Raw genomic sequence first — 20,015 nt, forward strand, 5'->3', positions numbered from 1 at the left:
TGTTTGTTCTTCGTTTAATATATAACTTTTTAAAAAATATATATAAAATATTCAAAAAAGAAATATGTGTAATTATTTACAAGAAAGCCTTACGTGATACTAAAAACCAAAGAGCATCTGTGTTTTATTTGTTATTTTGCTGTATATCATCCATAGCGGGGCCTGGACTTTATTTTATGTGAGAGCAATAAGATGTGGTGTTTTTTACACTATCTTTGCTCTGATATACTAAATATCCAATTGTCTTTTCAAATTGCTTGTTTAATTTACACACATTAAATGTTGCCACCTGGTTTCAGGGAGAGAATTGCCTCCTAGAGTCCCCTTGTTAATAACAACTGTATCTATTATAGGAGTGTTACATATAAGTTAACAGAGATCATTTTCCACAATCTAAATAGCAATCTTCAACTGTCCCTTACTACCACATACTAAACAACTGAAATTGCCCTAAAAAGGCTCGCCGCTAGATTTAGGCTAGGTCTACACGACGACATTTGTTGCGCGACAATAAGTCTTCAGGGGTACACGAACGAGAGTAATCTCTCCTCCTACCTTCTTATCTATTTGGAGCGCTTTTGGGTAGCCCTAGGTATTGCTTATAGAGATAGAAAAATACATGATATCCCTCTGAGGACAATAAATCTAGCGGTGAGCCTCTTTAGGGCAATTTCAGTTGTTTAGTATCTGGTAGTAAGGAACACTTGAACATTGCTATTTAGGCCTCATGCACACGACCGTTGTGTATTTTGCGGTCTGCAAACCGCGGATCCGCAAAACACGGATGGCGTCCGTGTGCGTTCCGCAATTTGCGGAATGGCATGGACGACCATTAATATAACTTCCTATAATATAACTGACAAGAATAGAACAGGTTATATTTTTTTTGCGGACCACGGAACGGAGCAACGGATGCGGACAGCACACGGAGTGCTGTCCACATCTTTTACGGCCCTATTGAAGTGAATGCGGACCAAAACAATGGTTTTTAGTATCACGTAAGGCATTTTTGTAAATAATAACACATTTCTTTTTTGAATATTTAATTTAAGTTATATTTTAAACAAAAAACAAACAGGCCAAAAACAGAACCTCATAGCCTATGCTCTTTGATTTAGTAAGATTTATAAACATGTTCTGGGCCAAAAAGGGTCATCGTTTCTAAATATATTCAAAACATCAAAACACTGAATCAAGGAATTTTTGCACTAAGAATAAAAATACTAAAACTCATCCATCAAAAGATCACAGCTGTTTCAAGATGATGCCAACATGCATGTGATCATTTCAGAAGCCTTGACAAAAAAAATTACAAAATTAGGGTACAGGTCCGGTGTCCTGATACAGTTTTGGAAAGGAAAAATCAAAGAGAATTCAAAAAAGAGGAGAAGTCATATCTGTCCTGTATCTTTCTCTCCTTTTATGACCCACTCCTGACTTTGGCTTCCAAAACTGCATCAGGAAACCTGACCGTGTGGCCGTACCCTTAATAAAATTGGCTCCATGTAACAAACAGGAAGTTGTCCATGCGAGCATAGTAAATACAGTAATATATATATATATATATATATACACACACACACCGAGTTTATCCAAGATTATGCAAAGTATCTCGAGAAGTCTCAGCACATTTCAGCCTCTGTTCGCACTATATTTATAGATAAAGAAATTCATATAGTGGCAGAAGAGGGAAGCGGCTGCTCCGGTGGAAACATCTGGAGAGAACACCTGTAGGGCTCCATTGATGTGAGCAGCGAAAGGGTGTGTGGAAGCGTGCATTTAGACATGCTGAGTTTATCATCAACCACAGGTCACTGTGCTATTCTAGTGTTCTCTGTGGCATCAAATAGATAAACCCAGCAGTTATCACAGGACAAAGGATTTTGATCATCAGTCTTATGACCTACCTTTAAGGTGGTGCGGCTGATGGACCCTGTGGAGTCTGGTCTGGCTTCCTCTGGGAATTGTAGGGATGCTGCTGGACAAACTGTTCCCCATGGCATCCAAATGCAGAACAGGAGCTCAGAGAGGGAGCAACGTGCCCAGGGAAAGACAGATCTGCTGCTGGCAATCTGTTTGTAGCTCCTTGTATCGTCTAATATCTCCTTTTCTGCCACAGAGGGACTTGACACCTCACTCCCCCTCCCCTTTGACTGCTATTGCTAGCTGCTGTTTCTCCTCTGTGATTTGCTTTAGATCCTTCGTCTTTTTTCACTTGCATGTCCCTCATGAAAAGGGCTGAGGGGACGTCTCCACCATGCTGGCTGCCCTGTGCTCTCACCTAGCAGTGCGGCTTTCTACGGTTGGCATCTCTGCCTCTGCCGGCTACCTGGCATTGTCTGAGCTCCCTATGAATAAAGAAGACGTAATCTGGCCAATCCATCGTTTGTATCCGCCCATCTCTCTGGCTTCAAACTTTAAGCTTCCAAAATCCTGAATATGCTTTCATCATGCCAATTACCAAACCATCGTCCCCATCGGCATACTGGAGGACACCCTGTAAAGCTCTTCTATGGATCAGAAGGCATTACACAGTTTTCTTTAATTCAAGAGGTTCTGCAAGTGAAGCCTTAAGTAGGCACAAAGAATTTCCACTGATCTGACTTCGTTTTGTTTCTGATTATTTTTGAACATTACCACTGTTTGCATCATGATCTATAGGACAGAAAAGACAGACAGGTTATCCCCTACCCACAGGACAGGGATTAATAACAGATAGGTGCAGGTCCGATCCACCAATCCCGCGGGTCCAGTGTCACCACCAGACATCTGAGAAGCTCTGACAGACGTCCTTCAGAACCTCCTCCTTGAGGTTCCTTTTGTTTTGCTTTCATTTTCTCATCTTGTTAGCCTCTCTCAGCTGTCATGTAGTTGCACTGATTGCATCCCTTTAAATCCCTTCCCATACTGCATCACTTTGCGGTTTATACAACTTCCTGGAGTGTGTGCATGCTGGATGCTACTACTGAGTCTTCTACAGATAAGTTTTGTTCATTCATTTGTATTTTCCTGTTTGCTGGATCCCAGGTGACCCTGACTCCCTCCGTATCAAGTGTAGGGAGCCGGTGGTCGTGTCCCCTCACTATTATAGGGTGTTTAGGTGTTATACAGTCGAGGAACGAGGATATGCGATCATCTACCATTGAGATTTTTGCATAGGCTGAGCAGTTAGGGAGAGAGCCAGGTCTGTTGCAGGGCTATCCCTTTGGTTCCTTAGTTTTGGATCCAGTTAGTCGGATCTTCATTTTGTGTCTTTTAGTTTTCTGTACACCTTCTGTGACATCCAGTTCTCCATCCTGATGACGTGCCAGGTTAAAGAAGTTGTGCAGGCTGTATATATTGATGACCTATGCTCAGGATAATTGGTGGGGGTTCAACACTACAACACATTACACTGCCAGTCATCTCAGAATTTTCAACAGTGCAGTCTAATGACAAGTACTAGCTCCAATCACTTGACCTGCTGCTTCATCAGGATAGGGGGAACTGGACCTTCATTCTCAGGATAACTGGGGTTCCCAGCAGTTAGACCCTCACCAATGAAATAATTATCCCTTATGCATATGTAGTACCCCAGACCTGAGGGTACTACAATTTGTATTATTATGGTATGTATTTTACAGTTTGTTTCCTGGCTGTTACTACTAGCAAGAAATTATGGCAAAGGTTGGCAGGAGCAGGGTTAACCACCCTGTTCCTCCCCTCTTGGTAGGAGTGGTTGTGGCAGGCGCAGCACTATGAAGTGTCTTTTGCACTGTGGCATTAGAAGAATTCTGATATCTCTAACTTTTTAGTCTAACCAGACTGTCTATTACTCTGTAATTCCTCTAGCGCCGTTCTATAGAAACAGTAGGTTTAAAGAGCACACCAAATGCTTGAAATAACTTCTTTATTAACTTCAACTTTTCTTCATATATAAAACTTCCGCTTTCGAAGCAGATAGTCCATGTACAAAACACGTTTTGAATAAAGTATCACAAATGGCGGTATGCATAAGATGGTGGTTCAACTGTTCAATCTTGTCAATCAACATAAAATGTTGGATTTATTTCTCTCTTCAGTATCTGTACTCTCACTTTAAGTTATTTAAGCACTTTATGATCTCTCTGAGAGGTATATCTGAGGTTAACCAATAGTTCTACTTTCTCCACTTGGTTTGCAGTTTACTCTATACATTTGCTTTGAGCAGTTTGCTTTTATGGCTCAGTAAGATCTGGTATGAGCAGTTAATAATTTGCAATTTGTATGGATTGTATGATTGTATGGCTCAGTGGTTCATTTGTATGGTTTGTTTGTATAGTATTTGAAACACACATATAACTGGTTCAGTATATATTTCTAATCACTATATTATCAGTAGAAACATTATATAACTGTTTTAAATACCTATTTTGGCCTCTCTGCTTCTATAAAACACAGCTCTTAGTGGCGTGAATGTCTGTTCAGCTTCTCTCCTCTGGTGTAATGATTCTAGCAGCTCCTGCTCGGGGAATTTCCCACTCAGGCTGTGTGTGAGGCTGGCTGTGATTGGTCAAGACTCCTGCCCAGCAACAACAGTTTAACCTTATGCTTTCTGTTGTTTCTGCTGTGTCATTGAGCTTACCTTACATTATATAATGAATCTTAAAGGGTTTCTACCACTTCGGTGTCACATATTTAGCTGTCAGACACTAGCGATCCGCTAGTGTCTGCTCTGCCCAACCATCCTAATATAATTGCTTTTGGGGCAGCCGTTTTGATAAAAAAAAGAACTTTTATTAATATGCTAATGAGCCTCTAGGTGCTATGGGGGCGTCATTAGCACCTAGAGGCTCCGTCTACCTTCAGAAACTGCCGCCGCCCAGCGCGTCCCTCCAGCCCGACCATCTCCTCCTGAATGCGATCCTCCTTGTGAGCGCCTGTATTCCGCGCATGCGCAGTGAATGTCTGACAGCTTCCCTGCTCAGACATCTCCACTGCGCCTGTTCCTCGGAGCACTATGGCGTCATCGCGCAGGCGCAGTGGAGATGTCTGAGCAAGGAAGCGGTCAGACATTCACTGCGCATGCGCAGAATACATACGCTCACAAGGAGGATCGCATTCAGGAGGAGATGGGCGGGCTGGAGGGACGCGCTCGGCGGCGGCAGTTTCTGAAGGTAGACGGAGCCTCTAGGTGCTAATGACGCCCCCATAGCACCTAGAGGCTCATTAGCATATTAATAAAAGTTCTTTTTTTATCAAAACGGCTGCCCCAAAAGCAATTATATTAGGATGGTTGGGCAGAGCAGACACTAGCAGATCGCTAGTGTCTGACAGCTAAATATGTGACACCGAAGTGGTAGAAACCCTTTAAAGGCATATTATCTTTTCTGCTTCTGTGAACACAATATATAACAGTTATATGACATCCAAACATGAAGTCACTGTAAATAACTCTGCTTTTGTCTTTAACACACAAACATAGGAACTGTATTAAGGTTATTGGCAGGTTTAGCTGTATAAACATATAAGCTATATTAGCAACCTAGGACAGGTCTTAGCTGGCCAGCTACAGTGAGCTGGTCCTGCTTCCTGCCAGGAGAGGGAGTTCCTGTCTAGCTACAGAGTGGTGAGGAAGTAATCTGCAGTGCTCCTGTTACTTAATCTCTATTGGAAACCAACCCAAATTGTCCTCAAGTAAAGTCTTCAGAGTACTTTTTGTATTTAAGGTGCTTTTGCATGTAAAAAAAACCCTCTAATAAACAGATCAGATTTTTGAAAAAAAGTCTTCAGAGTCCAGACAGCATCTATAGACACTGTTGTGAAGTGAGGGAATACAGCCAAGCCACCCATTACCAAATAAATAACCCCTAGGCCAGTATCACCTAAGTGCTGAATTGCTACCAACCAACCTACCACCATACCTCCTCAGCTTGTGCCAGAGAAGAATTGTACTTAAAGGGATTCTGTCACCTCCCCTCAGCCAAAAAACGATTTTAAAGCAGCCATGCAGCACAGCTTACCTGGATTAGGCTGTGCTCTTTTATCTTGAAATCCGTCCAGCAGTTACTTCAAAAAACGACTTTGATCAATAAGGAAATGCGTCCTGAAGGTGCCCAGAGGGGCGTTTTTTTCTTCTTAGTGAGCCCAGTACCGCCCCTCTTTCAGTGCCCAGCCCGCCTTCCTTGTACTTTCTAACCGCCGCCTCCAGCCTGCCACAGCCTCTCCTCCCTCTCCTCCCTCTCCTCCCCCTCCCTCACGCCGAACGAAGTCTCGCACAGGCGCAGTACCCACTGAGGGCTGCGCCTGTGCGATCATCAGGAGACTGAGGGCGGCAGCTTCATCTTCGTCACTGGGCATGCGCCGAGCCCAGTGACGTCCGATATTAGCTCTTTCCCTCAGTCAGCCTGGTAGGAAGCGCAGAGGATTGCCGATCGGCTGCTGCACCCTGCGCTTTCTCCAGTCTGCCTGCCTTTACTTAATATAATAAGACCTAATTCGCCCCAACAAATACTTATTTCTTTCCTGAAGGGAGGGTGGGGAAAGAAATCGCTGGCCGTCTTCACTGTGGCAGGCAGACTGGAGAAAGCGCAGGGTGCAGCAGCCGATAGGCAATCCTCTGCGCTTCCTACCAGGCTGACTGAGGGAAAGAGCTAACATCGGACGTCACTGGGCTCGGCGCATGCCCAGTGACGAAGATGAAGCTGCTGCCCTTAGTCTCCTGATGATCGCACAGGCGCAGCCCTCAGTGCGTACTGCGCCTGTGCGAGACTTCGTTCGGCGTGAGGGAGGGGGAGGAGAGGCAGGAGAGGCTGTGGCAGGCTGGGGGCGGCAGTTAGAAAGTACAAGGAAGGCGGGCTGGGCACTGAAAGAGGGGCGGTACTGGGCTCTCTAAGAAGAAAAAAACGCCCCTCTGGGCACCTTCAGGACACATTTACATATCGATCAAAGTCGTTTTTTGAAGTAACTGCTGGACGGATTTCAAGATAAAAGAGCACAGCCTAATCCAGGTAAGCTGTGCTGCATGGCTGCTTTAAAATCGTTTTTTGGCTGAGGGGAGGTGACAGAATCCCTGTAAATCCTGCTACTACTTTATGTATTTCAAGTTCTGCGTTACACTTAGACTTTGTCACGTTTAACTCTGTCCTCATTCTTCAATCCTATATTTCCACTGCACCAACCCTCAGGGAGAAATGGTCTGAGGGAGTACACCATGACACAGCCCTTCATTAGGGCCACTACCACTCCTATTCTCTACACCGGCTCCTTAGGGGGTCGCGGCACATATATTTTAATCATGGCACACAAAAATGCAAAAACATATATAATAGTAAAATGTATCCCAAAAGGGGACTCTGGTGTTTTGTCAGATCCTCAGTAAGCTACTGTGATATTTTCAAGAATGTTTTGATCTGATAGGTTGATGTGACATCACAAATGTGTTTTTGTTAGGTGAGCTACTGTGGCATCACATATCCTGCTGTGACCTCACAGCTGTGTGCAAGTCAAGTAAATGGCTGCCAAAATTTGGCAAACTACAGTGATATCACAGATGGGTTCCAGACAGGTAACGTGCTGTGATATCACAGATGTATATCACTCAGATAAGCAGTTGTGGCAACTAGTTTTAACAATGTAAAGTCAGGGGGAAACATCTACACAGTATGTACCATCAAATTAGCAAGTGAAAATCCGGAAGCCCATTCAGTGTTCCTGGACAGGGACCTTCTGAACCTTCTGTTCTGCCCTTCTGTGTAACTTCTTAGGACAGATTCACACACAGCATTTTGCAGTATTTTTTATGTTGTTTTTGCTTTTCACAGCATGTTTCTTAGGAAAAAAAATTGCACTCATATGTTACTTTACAGTCTATAGAAAATTAAATGTATAGCAAGTCAACAGCTAAAGAGTGGGAAAGGGCCAAGCCTGAACCTTTATTAACCAGCCCTGTACCTCTCATGGATCCAGAGATCTCCTCATCTATTGCTCTACTAGATTTATATTAAGCTGACAGCTCAGGGGGATTGTCTTTTCTTCTGCAGCTAAGGGTGTGTGTCCAGTCCATGTTATCACAACTCAGGAAGCAGTTGAGGGATGAAACGGAGCATGTGCGACCTTCTCAGTGAGCCAGACAAAGAAATAAGAAAAAACTAACAGCAGGTGGTGCTATACAGATATATTTTATTAAATATCTCAGTGGCTATGCTACATTTTTAATAACATGCAATTACAAAAAGTATTCAGATCTAGGAGCTGGTTTGAAAGCAGTGGAATATTTTTCATGGGGCAACCCCTTTAACATGTCACCACAACTTCCAGCAGAACTTCTATTAGTAGAGGAAGACTCCCTCTTCTCCTGCAGGCTCTGCCCTTTGTGCTTTTGCTGCAGCAAGCCTTTCCTAGTGCTTACTTTCATCAGGGGTGAATTCACAGCGCCCTTCATTCCGCCCCTTCTGAGTGGTGATGTGCTGGCCTGCATCACTGTTTATCATGGCCAAAGGGTCCAGCACTTCTCCTAGTCCGTGCTGCCACTGAAGCTGCTGTAGTGTTTGTGTATCATCCTTCATACTATGCAAAATGTAGAGTGGGGAAGATCTAGGCCCACCACACCAGCAAGAACTTTACATAGCACAGAAATAAGTCTGGGCATAAACACATACATTTTTGCACTGAACACAAAAATACCGTAAACAATTACAAGCTGATCTCTCTATAGTAGGACAAAGTATTCCAAAAAGTTGCATCAAACATATTAAAAAGTCTCTCAATCTGAGGGTACAAACTCACAGTGGTTACTGTTAGTGTTGGTCGAGCACCAAAGTGCTCGGGTGCTCGAGTAGAACACCTCGGGATGCTAGGGTGCTCTATGGAAGTCAATTAGAGCAGTGTTTCCCAACCAGTGTGCCTCCAGCCAAAGGCTGTCCGGGCATGCTGGGAGTTGTAGTTTTGCAATAGCTGGAGGCACACTGGTTGGGAAACACTGAATTAGAGAACCCGAGCATTAAACCAGGCAGCCCCTGCTCTGAAGAGGGGAGGGTGTCTGGTTCATAGGAAAAGGTCAGAAATTGATGGAAACACCACTGAAATGGTTTGGAAACAGCATGGGGAGGATGTCTGGATGCATCTTGGACTCCCAGGTCGCTGCTGGGAATGATGTTGTCAGAGTAGTACGCCACTGTTACAGACTGACAATAATACCCACAAAACCGAAGATAAAATCGATTTTAGAGGAAAATTTGTTAGGAAACATTCTTTCCTGTATATTTTATATAAAGTGATGCCAAAAATTACAAGAAAGAGACACTCCGATACAGCCTGTATATCACATTAAGGAGGGCCTCATTCACACTGTGGTACAATTGTTCAGGTAGTGGGACTCCTACACTCATAAAGCCTATGCACTAAGGGAAAGGGCTGCCAAAAATTACAAGGAGCCGTCACTCCAATACAGCCTTTATTATACATAAAGGAGGGCATCATACACACCCTTGAAAAATTATAATTGATGGCCTGCTGGTGACTCTCAAAAACATTAGGAGCCAGAGCAGCCTAATAACTATGTTGATATGATGGAGGAGGAGGAGGACAAGAAAAGGGAGATTGAACCATATACCTTTTTTAGTGGTGGAAGGGGTGCATGGGAATACAGTGTATTCAATACACCATAAAAGCCACATTTAGAGTGCCTTTATGTTCAGTCGCTTACCTCTGGTGGAGTAGAGAAGTCAGGGGCATTCCAGGTCTTGTTCATTTTTATAAGAGTTAAAGGGAACCTGTCATCTGTATTTTGGGAATAGAGCTGAGGACATGGGTTGCTAGATGGCCGCTAGCAAATCTGCAATACCCAGTCCCCATAGCTCTGTGTGCTTTTATTGTGTAAAAAAAAACGATTTGATACATATGCAAATTAACTTGAGATGAGTCCTGTATGTGAGCTGAGTCAGGGACAGGACTCATCTAAAGTTAATTTGCATATGTATCAAATAGTTTTTTTTACAGAAAAAAGGCACACAGAGCTATGGGGACTGGGTATTGCGGATGTGCTAGCGGCCATCTAGCAACCCATGTCCTCAGCTCTATTCCCAAAATCCAGGTGACAGGTTCCCTTTAAACGGTCAGCATTTTTAGTTGACAGGCGGATGCGCTTATAAGTTATTATGCCCCCAGCAGCACTAAATACACGCTCTGACAAAACGCTGGTGGCAGGGCAGGCCAGCATCTCCCAGGCGTAGAGTGCCAGTTCATGCCACGTGTCCAGCTTGGACACCCAATAGTTGTAAGGCACACAGGGATCACTGAGGACGCTGACATGGTCTGCTACGTACTCCTTCACCATCTTCCAAATGTTTTCCCTCCTTGTGACACTAGGCCGCGCATCAGGGTGAGGGTGCTGGCGGGGTGTCATAAAACTGTCCCAGGCCTTGGAGAGTGTTGCCCTGCCTCTGTTGGAACTTCTGCATGTTCCACTCGTCTCCCCTCCTCGGTTAGCCAAGGAACTACGTACTCTGCAGCCAGCCGTTATCAGCTGGACATTTTTGGAGCAATTTTTCCACAAGGACCTTCTGGTATTGAACCATTTTGCTCGTCTTCTCCATCATAGGAATGAGAGATGAGCAGTTCTCTTTGTAGTGGGGGTCGAGAAGGGTGAACAACCAGTAATCGGTGTTGGCCAAAATGCGTACAACGCGAGGATCACGGGAAAGGCAGCCTAACAAAGTCAGCCATGTGTGCCAGAGTCCCAACAGACAAGACTTTGCTGTCCTCATCAGGAGTATGACTCTCAATCTCCTCATCCTCTTCCTCCTCTTCTACCCATCCACGCTGAACAGATGGAATAAAACTTCCATGGGTACTACCCTCTGTAGTGGAGGCAACCGTCTCCTGCTCCTCCTCCTCCTCCTCCTCCTCATCCAATTTGCGCTAAGAAGACGAACTGAGGGTGGTCTGGTTATCACCCTGTGTAATGTCTTCCCCCATTTTCACCTCTTCCACATGCAAAGCGTCCGCCTTAATTGTGAGCAGCAAGTTTTTGAGTAGACACAGAAGTGGGATGGTTACTCTGATAATAGTGTTATCGCCGCTCACCATCTGTGTTGATTCCTCAAAGTTGCGTAAATTCTCACAGAGATCAGACATCAATGCCCACTCATCGCTTGTGAAGAGCGGAAGCTGACTGGAAAGGCGACGACCATGTTACAGCTGGTATTCTACTACTGCCCTCTGCTGCTCACAAAGCCGGGACAACATGTGGAACGTGGAGTTCCAGCACGTGTTCATGTCGCACAACAGTCGGTGAGCTGGCAATTGCAAGCGCTGCTGTTAGCTGTCGATGACTTGCGGAAATGGGCACACACGCGGCGCACCTTCACCAGTAGCTCAGGCAAATTGTGGTAGGTTTTGAGAAACCGCTGAACCACTAGGTTGAGCACGTGGGCTAGGCATGGTATGTGTGTGAGCTTGCCGATCTCCAAAGCCACCACCAAGTTACAGGCATTATCAGACACACCCATGCCTTGTTTTTAGGTTGAGTGGCGAGAGACACAGCTCAGTCTTGTCCCTTATCTCCTGCCACAGCTCTGCGGCGGTGTGCTGTTTCTAACCTAAGCAGATTAGTTTAAGCTGGCCTGTTGCCACTTCCCCACTGCTTCCAGCTACTGACTGATGGCTGACTGGTGCTGCAAGAGGATAATTCAGAGGTGGAAGTGGAGGAGGAGGCGGAGGAGAAGGAGGGGTTGCAGCCACTAACGTAGGTGGTGGCAGAAACCCTGATGGAAGCAGGGCCCGCAATCCTTGGTGTCGGTAGCACCTGTGCCATCCCAGGGTACGACTCGCTCCCGGCCTCCACAACGTTCAACCAGTGTGCCGCCAGGAATATGTAGCGTCCCTGGCCAAAAGCACTTGTCCATGTGTCAGTCGTTATGTGGACCTTCCCAATAACTGCGTTGGTCAGGGCACGGCTGATGTTACGGGACACATGCTGATGTAAGGCTGGGACTGCTCACCGTGAAAAATATTGGCGGCTGGGGACAGAGTACCGCGGGACAGCCGCCGCCATCAGGCTGTGGAAAGCCTCAGTGTCCACAAGCCTAAATGGCAACATTTCCAGGGCCAGCAATTTGGAAAGGTGCACATTTAGTTCTATGGTCTGTGGGTGGGTGGCTGGGTATTTGCGCTTTCGTTCAAAGGCCTGGGGTATAGACATCTGTACGCTGCGCTGGGACACAGAAGTGGATGTGCTAGCTCATGGATGTCAAACTCATGGCCCTGCAGATGTTGCAAAACTACAACTCCCAGCATTCCCTGATAGCTGCAGTATGCCCAGGCATGATGGGAGTTGTGAGTTGCAACAGCTGGAGGGCCACGAGTTTGACATCCCTGCTAGCTGATGGTGCTTGCGAAGGTCCAGGGGCTGTGAAGCAGCCAACAAACGTGCGGGGAGGAGACTCGAGCATCGCGCTCGAGCACACGCGGTATTCTGCCGAACATCGCGATGCTCGAGTAAAATTTGTGTTCGGCCGAGCATGCTCTCCCAACACTAGTTACTGTTAAAGGCACATCACTTGGTAGTTATTCTCTCATTATAAAAGTACTACATTTTAAGTTTCTCAACATATGTACAGTACATATTTACAGTAACTAGAACCAAAGACACCCCCCTGATCCAAGGGCAATGTTCAGGCTTCTATGTCTCATGTAAATTAGCTTGGGTCTCCTCTCTCCTTGCAGCTTTTCACATTTACCTGGGGCATCCATCTTCTTTTTGCTCCAGTGTTCCCATTTCAGGTCCGGCATCACTAACTCCGGCAGCTACTTCTTCCTATGGACCCAGCTTCTAAGCTAGCTCTATGCTGGATCTCCAGCAGCCTTCCTTATCACAGCTGCCCAGCCACTTCAGTCCATCTTCATTACATGCTTGGGAAGGGAGACTCCCTGTCCTCCCATGCTCTATTGGGTCACTACCGCCCTATGCAGCCATCTTCTGGTCACTGCTCCTAGTCCCTAGAGAAAAAAGACAATGCAACAGCACTCTGCAAACCAGATAAAGTACAATAATGCCATAGTCACAAAAAACATTCAAGTGCTAATGCTACGCTTATTTATAAAGTGAGATGCTTGGCAAATGCATTTTGTACAAAACCATTTGAGCCCGTCTGCCAAACGTCAAGGCAATCTCTGTAAGATGGGAACCTAACACTAAATACTACCTGTTATGCGTCATAATGGCCGCCATAAAGTTCAGGAAGTGTTGGTTCGACATGCATGCTGGGTCCATCTGCCTTTTACCATTTTTGGTGCCATAAAGGCCTCCATTACTTCCAGGGGATGCAGGTACTAGCATGCATCCCGAGCCCACTCCATACCTCTCCTGGCGCTAGACAGCTTCCAATGAATGTAGTGAGAGCAGGCCACAGCTTTATACTGAAACTAATTAAAATCAGCCTATGGGGCAGTGTTCTGTCCTCAGGTGCAAATCCAGTTGTTTCTGTGTGTTTATCAGTTTTGACATTGCAATTTACTTGTATTTTATCTTCATTATTGTAATGGTCACGTACACACACACACAGGGGGGAGGATAGTGACCACTGCGCTCCACCCTCACCCCTGGCCCTGCCTACTTGCCTCGCAAGTCCTGATGACAGGGGACAACTGGACGGCAGTCCCTAGCTTAGAATACGTGCTGGGAGGACAGACAAGACAAATAACGGATAGTGAACAGACCGGGTCCATACCAAGAGAGCAATGCAATACAAAAGGATAAAGCAGAGAATAGTCAGGAGAAGCCGGGGTCAACTACCAGGAGAGTAAAGAAGTACCACAGGAGTCCGCAAAGAATTGTCAGGTGGAAGCCAGGGTCAGAATACCAGTGGAGTGGCGCAGTACAGGAGGAACAGGAAGAAGATCGTCAGGGAACACAGGAACAGGTAAGTATGCCAGGAAACAAAATCTCCAAGAACCTAATTAACAGGCAAACTGTGGCCTGCAGGCTGCCTGTTAAATACTGACTAGCTGGGGTCATGTGACTAGTGAATACAGCTGAGCAGCGAGTGCCCAGCTCGGTGCTCAGACCTCCCCTGGTTGCCGGGGGAACTGAGGACGCTGGCCGCGCGTCCTCGCTCCTGCACAGAGACGGGACGCCGACAGCGCTGAGGAGAGCGAGCGCCTAGGCGCCCCCTGACAATTATATTGTATGGTAACAGCACCATCTATTGGTGGGTTTAGTGTATTTTGTCTAGCCTGTTTTTCTATGCATTATGGGAGTCCAAGGGTATTGTGGATGGTTCCTGGTTCTTTGTAGTCTTGTGCTTGTATTAGAAGCAGTAGCCATCTTATGTCTGTGTGAGAAGCTACTCATTCTTCTGCTCCATGATTTCTTATACAGCCTGTTTTAAGCATAGTCGGTAAGGACACTATCTATGTGACATTACACTGTAGTTTGTTGTATGTTTCTTGTATTTGATAGCTCATTATCATTGTATCACCTCATGTACTGTATGTATAGCATATATTCTTTATTCATGCCATGTACTATGAATATTTATGTTCTGAAATACTACTGTTTTATTCTGTAGTTTCATCTTTCCTGTCACAGTCTACTAGCAATAAAGAGAAGGTTAAAGCTGAACAGTCTCTTTTTCTCAAGACGACAGGGGGTTTAGCTACATGTCAGATCACACACCGTGCTGACGTGTATGAGGACAGTATAGGCAGACAGGCTAATCCGGAGTGAATGACTCGCTGGAGTGCCACACCTCCAGCACTGTAAATCTGCAAAAAAAAAAGAAGGGGTTTGTCAGCACATCCCAGGTGCACGCTGCCATGGCTAGAAACATAGAGAAAAAAGACAATGCAAAAGCACTCTGCAAACCAGATAAAGTACAATAATGCCATAGTCGCCAAAAACATTCATGTGCTAATGCTACGCTTATTTATGATGTGAGATGCTTGGCAAATGCATTTTGTACAAAACCATTTAAGCCCGTCTGCCAAACGTCAAGGCGATCTCAGTAAGACGGGAACCTAACGCTGAATACTACCTGTTATGCTCCATAATGGCCGCCATAAAGTTCAGGAAGTGTTGGTTCCACATGTATGCTGGGTCCACTCTGCCTTTTACCATTTTTGTTGCATTGTCTTTTTTCTCTATAGCACATAACAGGTAGTATTTAGTGTTAGGTTCCCGTCTTACAGAGATCGCCTTGACGTTTGGCAGATGGGCTCAAATGTGCTATTCTTCTGTTGCTACTGCACCACTTCAGCCACTGCACAAACAGGATGTAAAATCCCTCTTCTCCAACCACCACCCCTAACAGCAGACCCTTCTCAGGCGGGAAACTCCTCCTTCTAATGCAAACTCTGCTTTTTGTTCATATGTTTTACCAGCTGCTGCAACAGGTCTTTTCTAGTGCTCACCCCTAACAGAGAGATGACACACACAACACACTGCTCAAGATGATGCCCCATCCAGGCCCGGTGCTATAATAAGGCAGACCAAGCGGCCACCTTAGGGTGCTGTGATGGGGGGGGTGGAAAAATGAAACTTTTTTTGTTTTTTTCATTAATCACTTGCATGCCGCCGGCCTCCTGCGGCTGTTCTCCTCTGTGTGGTGGTCCTCATATCTTCTCTCTGGGCTCCCGAGTCCCACTCTGCCAATCAGTGGCCACAGCTGTGTCACGTGTGAGGGCATTGATTTCCCGCTGAGCCAATCACTGGTCTGACACATGACACAGCTGCAGCCACTGATTGGCTGGGTGGGAAAGGTCCTCAAAGTCTTGTTGGGAGCACAGAGAGAGGATACCAGGACTACACAGAGGAGAAGGGGAGCTGCTTCAGATGGGAACAGGCCCAGGTGAGGAGCATAATGTTTATTTTTACACATTAATAGAGGGGGGAAATGTGCCATGGAGGGGGGGGGGGGGGTGATGTGACATGGGGGGAAGAAATGTGCCATGCAGGGGGAGAAATGTGACATGGAGGGGGTTGAAATGTGACTTGGAGGGGAGAAATGTGACACAAAGGGGGTGATGTGACATTGAGGGGGAGAAATGTGACATGGAGGGGGAGAAATGTCACATTTCTCCCCCTCCATGTCACATCCCCTCCATGTCACATTTCTCATCCCCCTCCATGTCACATTTCTCATCCCCCTCCATGTCACATCACGCCCTCCTTTTTACATCACCCCCACCGAGTTGTGTGGGGGGGAGGGCGGGCGCCAAAATGTAGCTTTGCTTGTGTGTGCAAAAATCCTTGCACCGGCCGTGGCCCCATCCAATGTCTATAACAGGTTCTCTTCTTCCTTCTTCTCATGGCAACATGAGCTGGAGTTCCTACATTTCTTACACAGTCTCTATGCACAGGCAACATGTCAATTCTGATGAACCCTGTGGGGACGGACCTCACAATTTTTCCCACTTCAGTGCCAGAATAGAAGAGCCACCCAGCAATACATGGGATCAGTCGTGTCTGATTGGCTTTGCCGCTCAAGTCACACTCCTCCCAATAATGCAAAGAAAAAAGAAGGACAGCACTACCTGTTGAGATGTTCTCACTCAGTCCATTCAGTGGCGGTGCCAGTGGTGTCGGATCCTGACCTTGGGTCCCCAAAGTACAAAAATTGAAGAACAAAACATAGCACTCCAACTTCTCAATGTAATGTCTGTGTTTATTCCTCACAACATGCAACGTTTCGACTCCAGTGAGTCTTTATCAAGCACAGTGCAATACAACAAATGACCCAAATATATACACATATCACCTAAAGCCTTTTGGGTGGGTGGTCCATCCTTAGAGTGCCAACCCCTGCCCCCATTGACATCTTACCAAAAAAGGGGGTGTAACACAATAAACATATATGTTAATACTTATTACTACTGTGATGTAATCCTCCACTTACATGAAACTGAAGGGGACCAGACAGAGACCTGCTTGTGTGCGGCTCATAGACGCGTCTGGCGTGCTGATCGGCGTCCGCGCTCCACGTGCATCCACGTGGTTGCATTTTCCGGCACCAGCGCTGCAGATACTTCCAGTAACAGCGCTGAAGAACTTCCAGTCACATGGTACATACTGTGCACCGTTGCCTGGCAATTCCATCCTCCTTTGCAAGAACGTACTGGCTATCGGGAGGTACGGCAAGAACAGGCCAGATATCGACCTGTATCAGCTATATACCATCAAAGTGCTTTTTGTATACATCTCCCACTAAGTAAGAAGAAAGCCATTTGTTCATAATAGACTAAATAGCTATTCCATAGATAATGTAATTCTAAATAAGGAAGCCAGGCTGGAGACTGCTGAGGGGTACCAATCAGAAAGTGGGATACCATGGTCATTGTGACAACCCTACCATTCACAAAAGGGAACCGTATATACAAGCCCCATCACACCATGACTTCAGTCCTGGATGTGGGGGCCATCAGTTCCTATATCATTCATTCAAGGGTAATGTGGGCTGGGAAAACCTCTATCCCCATCCCTTGAGAGAGGTCTATCACCATTCACATCCCTGTTTTTAGTGGATACATTTCCACAGCCCCGTAGGCATGGGTGTCATGAACATAACCTTCAACACAATCCCACAGGGGAGTGTTCAGAATGACTCCTCAGCAGAATCTAAAGTCCCAGACACTTCAGCAAAAAAAGGAAAAGCCCTTAAAATACTTCATCATTGCATATTGGTAGCTATACTAAACAGTCTCAAACCTTATGCCGCACTTGTCCAGTCGTCAAAGAGTGATAGTCAATTGTAGATTTCTACGTTGGTGTGAGTATCCATGTGTGATAAAAAGCAGGTCCATGTATGCATCTCCTTCAGCCCCAGTGCTCCCCTTATGTGTGAACTGTGAAAAAAATACTATGGAATTAAAATCGCGACAATTGTCGGGTACCATCATCATAGGTTACAGTGTATCCAAGCATATCCTGCATGGGGCAGAAACGTTTTTAAAAAGAGGGAACCCACTTTAAATTCCCGGTTCAATACTTTGGGTTCCATAGTGTCCAATTTAAAGATCCACCTTTCTAACCTCTTTAGGGCTTGTTCCCGGTCTTCACCTGTTTTCAAAGGAGGGACACCATCAATGACCCTAAACCTTAACTGGGCAACACTGTGTTGGGATTTCAAAAAATGTTCAGGTACTGGTTGCTCATTCTCACTCTCACTGTCTGTTTTTTGGTCAAAATCTTGCGTATTAAGTATCGATGTTGATTGATCCTATTTTTACATTGTTGCGTGGTTTCTCCCACATATAATAACCCACAAGAGCACTGCAGTGTGTAAATCACATACTCGGATGAGTATGTGTAAAAGTCCTATATCTTTTACTGCTTGCCCATTCTCGGGTGAGAGAAAGAATTACCTTTAATGAGGGCATTGCAGTTACAATTGACACAAGGGTAACATCCAGTCCTATTATGTAATTTTGCCCCTTGGTCCATCACGTCTGCATGTACCAAGTTGTCACCCGGGTTCCTGCCTCTCTTATAGGACATGGGTGGAGGAGACTGAAACTCTGCTATATCGGGAAAGAATTGTGTCAAGATACGCCAATTGCGTCTCAGAATTCCAGTAATTCGTCCACTCATCTCAGTGTACGTTGAGACAAATGGAATTCTACTCTCTGCTTGTTCTTTTCTTGGACTGTCAATAGTTCCTTCCGTTCCAGTTGTTTAGCTCTCTCCAAATGCCTGCTTACCACCTTCCTAGGATATTTTCTATCTATAAATTTTTTTTCCCACGGTATGTAGTCTTTTGTCAATCCGTCCCTCATCGGACACTATACATTTGGTTCTAAGTTGTTGACTATATCACAGTGTGTCAAGCATGTTTTTAGGGTGTGCGCTGTCAAATTTCAAGACATTGTTATGGTCCGTGGGTTTGACATATAAGATACCAGTGTATCCAAAAATTGTAGGGACTGCCTAGAGTGTACTTTTGTAATTTTCAACTGTGCATGCGCTTCATTAAGGGAACTGTGGAACTGATCAAGCTCACTCTCAGTACCCTTCCAGATCAGAAAAATGTCATCAATATACCTCATCTACCCTCTTACTAGACTGTAGAGGGTGGATTGGTATACATGTGCTTCTTCAAAGCAAGTCATGTAAATATTTGCATACGCCGGGGCCACTTTTGACCCCATCGCGGTCACCCAACACTGTACAAAAAAGTGGTCTCCAAAACTAAAATAATTGCAGGTCAAATAAATTTCCAAAGGGGTCAATATAAACTCACGTGATTCCATAGTGTGCTCTGTGTGTTCTAACGCCCACCTGATTGCCTCTAATCCCAAGTCATGATCAATACTTGTATACAGACTAGTGACATGGAAGGATACTAAGATGTCATCAAACTCAACGTTGTCTAATTTATTAAGGAAATCAGTGGTATCCCTAACGTATGAGTTGGCTCCTATAGCGTAGGGTCTAAGCATCCTATCCAGGAAGACTGCTGCAGGTGCAAATATTCAATCTATCCCTGAGACTATAGGTCGTCCCGGGGGATTCTGTAAATCTTTGTGTATCTTAGGCAGAAATAGAAGGGGGGTCACATGATGTTGCTGGATAAGATATGTATATAGTTGTTTATCAATTACATCATTGGCATATGCATTGTTAGCTAACAGCTTAGGCTACTTTCACATTGGCGTTTCTGGGTCCGCTTGTGAGATCCGTTTCAGGGCTCTCACAAGCGGCCCAAAATGGATCAGTTCAGCCCCAATGCATTCTGAATGGATAAGGAATGCATCAGTTTGTCTGCGTTTGGTCTCCGTTCCGCTTTTGAGGCGGACACCAAAACGCTGCTTGCAGCCTGATGATGCGGAGCCAAACGGATCCGTCCTGACTTACAATGTAAGTCAATGGGGACGGATCTGTTTTCACTGACACAATATGGTGCAATTGAAAACGGATCTGTCCCCCATTGACTTTAAATGTAAGTCAAGATGGATCCGTTTTGACTTAGACTTTTTTCTAAAAGAATAATGCAAACAGATCCGTTCTGAACGGATACAAGTGTTTGCCTTATCGGTGCGGATCCGTCTGTGCGGATACAAGA

General features: G+C 45.4%; 1 protein-coding gene across 1 annotated transcript in view; it reads right to left on the reverse strand.

Annotated features, from left to right (window-relative positions):
• Positions 1-2,300, reverse strand: part of NEURL1 (neuralized E3 ubiquitin protein ligase 1) — a 288,135-nt gene extending 285,835 nt beyond the window's left edge. Inside the window, exon 1 of the mRNA XM_044297756.1 lies at positions 1,908-2,300. Coding sequence (XP_044153691.1) covers positions 1,908-1,998 — 91 coding nt within the window. The 5' untranslated portion in view covers positions 1,999-2,300. The remainder of the gene's footprint in view (positions 1-1,907) is intronic.
• Between the last annotated feature and the right edge of the window lie 17,715 nt (positions 2,301-20,015).

This window comes from Bufo gargarizans, chromosome 6, assembly GCF_014858855.1.
Source record: "Bufo gargarizans isolate SCDJY-AF-19 chromosome 6, ASM1485885v1, whole genome shotgun sequence".
Classification (NCBI taxonomy): Eukaryota; Metazoa; Chordata; class Amphibia; order Anura; family Bufonidae; genus Bufo; species Bufo gargarizans.